Source organism: Fukomys damarensis, unplaced genomic scaffold (assembly GCF_012274545.1).
Source record: "Fukomys damarensis isolate Sample0158 unplaced genomic scaffold, DMR_v1.0_HiC HiC_scaffold_30, whole genome shotgun sequence".
In the NCBI taxonomy this organism is placed as follows: Eukaryota; Metazoa; Chordata; class Mammalia; order Rodentia; family Bathyergidae; genus Fukomys; species Fukomys damarensis.
In genome coordinates, this window is record NW_022900942.1 from 62,261,184 (window position 1) to 62,264,906 (window position 3,723).

The window sequence follows — 3,723 nt, forward strand, 5'->3', positions numbered from 1 at the left end:
TTTTTTTTTTTTTTTTTTTTTTTTTTTTTGCAGAGGGGGGTTTCATGCTAGGAATTGAACTCAGGGCCTCCACACTGAGCTACATCCCCAGCCCTCTTTATTTTTTGAGACCCTGTCTTGCTCAGTCACTGAATTCTCCAGGCTGGTCTTGAACATGTGATCCTCCTACCTCAGCCTCCCGGACTGCTGGGATTTCAGGCGTGTGCCTCTGTGCCCAATTACTAATTGTTTTTAATATTCATGTTCTTTGAATGAAAAACTGACCCTCTAGGAATCAAGCCTAAATAGTTAAAAGTACCGAGAAAGCATTACTCAGATGAATATTACAGTCTTGTTTTTCAAGTAAAACATTAGAAATGTTGAAATTGCATTGGGAATCTAGAGAACGCCTATTACACAGTTAAATGGAAAGCAAATAGAAAACATAAATATCACATTTGCTGAAAATTGTCCCTCCGAACCCGTCAGAGGAAAAAGTTGAGTTGGGAGGACTTGCTTCTTCCCTTTACCATCCCATGTTTTCTGTAGAGTTCTTTTCAGTAGGAATAGTTTAAAATGTAGAGAAAACCACTAAGGACACTGAGGAGGCCGGGGTGTGTATGACAAAGAGAACGGGGGAAAGGCGTCTTTACCTAAGGAGCCACGAACGCAGCCTCCCACCGTGGTCCTTGGGGCCGCACCGTGCACCGCAGCACTTACGTGCGGCCGGGTTAGGCATGGTTGACACTTGGTTATATCTTCTCCATGTCTGTTTACTGTTTCTGTAATGAAACTTCCCCTTCTGTGCTCCTGCGCTGGCCTGGCCCTCGGGCTGCTGGCTGTGTCCCCAGCCTGTTATTCTGAGGCCAGGTCCTCTTGAATTGCCCAAGCTGGCCTTGAACTTGTGGCCCTCACTCCTCAGCCTCGGAGTACCTGGGATTCCTGGTGTGCACCACCTTGCCTGGCTGAGACAGTTCTTAATTTTACTGTTTATTTACCTTTCTTTGCATTGCCCAGGCTGGTGTGAAACCTCCTGGGCTCCAGGGACGCCCTCCCAGGTCGCAGGGGGCCGGGGGATGGGGGACAGGCGCCATGCCTGCCGGCTCCTTCTCAGTGTTTGTGTTCAGTGCTGGGCTTGGAGCAGAGTGCGTTGTTGTTCAGTTCTGAGCATGGAGGATCCTGCTGGACCTGTTACCCACCCTGCTCTGATTCATCGAAACGGACTCTGGTTTCCTCTATATCCACCCCTCCCAGCCTCCCTCCCCTTCCTCCGGCATAGATTTATTTTGAAGCAATTCAAAGCAGAGGTTGGCAAATTTGTTGTGTTGTTGTTGTTGTTGTTGTTGTTTTTTGTTTTTTGCTTATGGGTTTTTTGCCAGTAAAGTTCTTAAAACCCTGTGCAGTGTGGGGTGCAAAGTGAACTCAGTATTTCTGGGCGCGTCCGCGTCCCCCACGGCCCCCTCCAGTCTGCGGCAGTGCCCAGGTTGCTCCTGCCTTTGGTGGCAGCCTGTGGACCTCTGGGCCCTCAGCACCCAGCAGCAGCTCTCCAGGTACACTGTCTAACCTGGAATCCCTTCCTGATTATGTTAGTACTTTTTTAGCATGATCGTTTTCCTGGACACACTGAAATTGTGTGTCTTTTAGAAAAACTATTGCGGTTCATAACTGTTAAGCTTCAGGGTTTTTTCCTTCAGATAGTCGAAATTTTTCAGAAAAGGTAAAATATGAAAGCTCTCAACTCGCTTGTAAACAGTTAAGTGATTTTTAAAGATTATTCTCGGACAAAATTCTCTTAAATGAATGATTAAGGATTGTTTTATAGGCAACATGAAATTATAATTCATACACAAAACAGGTTTTGATATGAAGCTGCTATTGTACATTTTATGGGAAATGTTTAATGTTCCACGTTTCTGTTTATAAATAATAAAACTGAGGTTCTATTAAAATATTTGAATATGGGAATTTCTTGAGTATTTAAAAGGGAAAAAGCCATAGTCATGTGCGCCTGTGTCCCAGGCACACAGGCATCTGAAGCCGACGCGGTCCTTTGAACTTACGAGACCCAGGACCATCTTGAGTGACGTGAGAAGTTATCTTCAGATAAAAAAGAACAGGGGCCTGGGGATTTAGCTCCGGTTCGGGGTTCTTGAGTGACGTGAGAAGTTATCTTCAGATAAAAAAGAACAGGGGCCTGGGGATTTAGCTCAGCGGTTCGGTGGCCTGCCTTGCAAGCACAAGGACCTGAGTTCAATCCCTGGTAAAAAAAAAAAAAAAAAAGAAGAAGAACAAGAACTGAATCACTGGATTACAAAGTGGGGTTTCAGCCCTTGAGCACCTGAATCTTGGTGTACTTTCTTTGCTGTAAGGGCAGCATCGTTCCAACACCCTTGCGCTGTAGATGTGATTCTGTGACTCGTTTGTGCGTAGTCTGTATTACTGTGTATACTTAGCACACCTTGACTCAGTGTGAAATTGCCAGCACCACCGGAGCAGGAAACCAGTCTTTTGGTCCAGACTTTTTCCCCTAGGGTATCCCGTAAGCCATGGGAGGGCCCATAACTTTGTCGGACCGAGCGAGCATCGCGTAGAGGACGTGTGTTTAGTATGTGAATATACAATTTGCGTACCCTGTGAAGTCTGTGCAGATGTTCCCAAATCTGAAACTTCCAGGCCCACGGATTTGAGCCCCTGGTCACAGGTGCACAGAGGCGCTGACGCACAGGTGTGTGCCTACTCATCCCCTTGAGTGTGTGCGCAGGGTGTTCTTGACCCTTGACGTATAAAGTAGCTCGCTGTTTGATGTGCCCTGTGCCCTTAACAAGTAGTTTCTTCCACAATTTTATGTAAACTAAAGGAAAGTTAAGTGTTTGAAAGTTAAATATTTTACCAAGTGTGAGTTTGGAAGAGCTGTGTGTTGACGGTAATAGTCATCGTCTGTGTTGGAAACCGAGATTCCCTTCTGCCCTCCCTCCTCCCCCTCATACACCCGCGTGTCTTCATTAGAAATGCCCATCTCTTCCCAGTTTTCATTTGGGAAGGAGTGATTTTCTAATAGTCCGCCTCTTCTCTCTTTACCTGTGTGGAATTACATGAAAACTTTTTATGGGGGCAGGATATAAACATTAAGAGAGTAAGCCAATGACCAGGCACTTTTATGTAGAAAACTCTCTTGTGACACAAAAGTAACCTAAGTCAGGCAGTCTGGAAGATTGAAATGGAAGTCTGTTGCCATCTCAACTATACTTGTGTATTTCATTTTTTTACATTGAATATTTTATGGCTTTCGAAGTGTAGTTCCCAGGCCGGGTGTGGTGGCGCACACCTGTAATCCCAGCTCTCGGGAGGCTGAAGCAGGAGGATCGCTGCAAATTTGAGACCAGCCTGGGCTACACTGTTGAGTTCAAAGTCCAGCCTGAACAACACAGTGAGGCCGTCTCCAGATAAGGGGGGTGGTCCCAGGCTGAGCATGTGGCTTAGTGCTGGAGTGATTACCTGGCACTGGTGTGATCCCCAGCCCTGAAAAGGAGGGGGAACAGTAAAGAGTCTTCCCCGCGCATTGCCAGCCGTGTTTGGTGAGTGTCGTTCTTCTGCGTGAATCACGGACCGAGTCGGTTCCCTTACAGATCTTCTGCAGCAGTACCGCGCCGCCGTGTGCAAGCTGGGCAGCGTGAACGAGGACCTCAACGGCCAGCTGCAGTACCTGCACACGCCAGACATGAAGAAGAAGAAGCAGGAGCTGGA

At 46.9% G+C, this 3,723-nt stretch overlaps 1 protein-coding gene across 1 annotated transcript in view; it reads left to right on the plus strand.

The window, feature by feature from the left end:
• Smchd1 (structural maintenance of chromosomes flexible hinge domain containing 1) overlaps positions 1-3,723 on the plus strand; it is a 103,911-nt gene that overhangs the window by 97,419 nt on the left and 2,769 nt on the right. The window contains exon 47 of the mRNA XM_033757417.1: positions 3,606-3,723. Coding sequence (XP_033613308.1) covers positions 3,606-3,723 — 118 coding nt within the window. The remainder of the gene's footprint in view (positions 1-3,605) is intronic.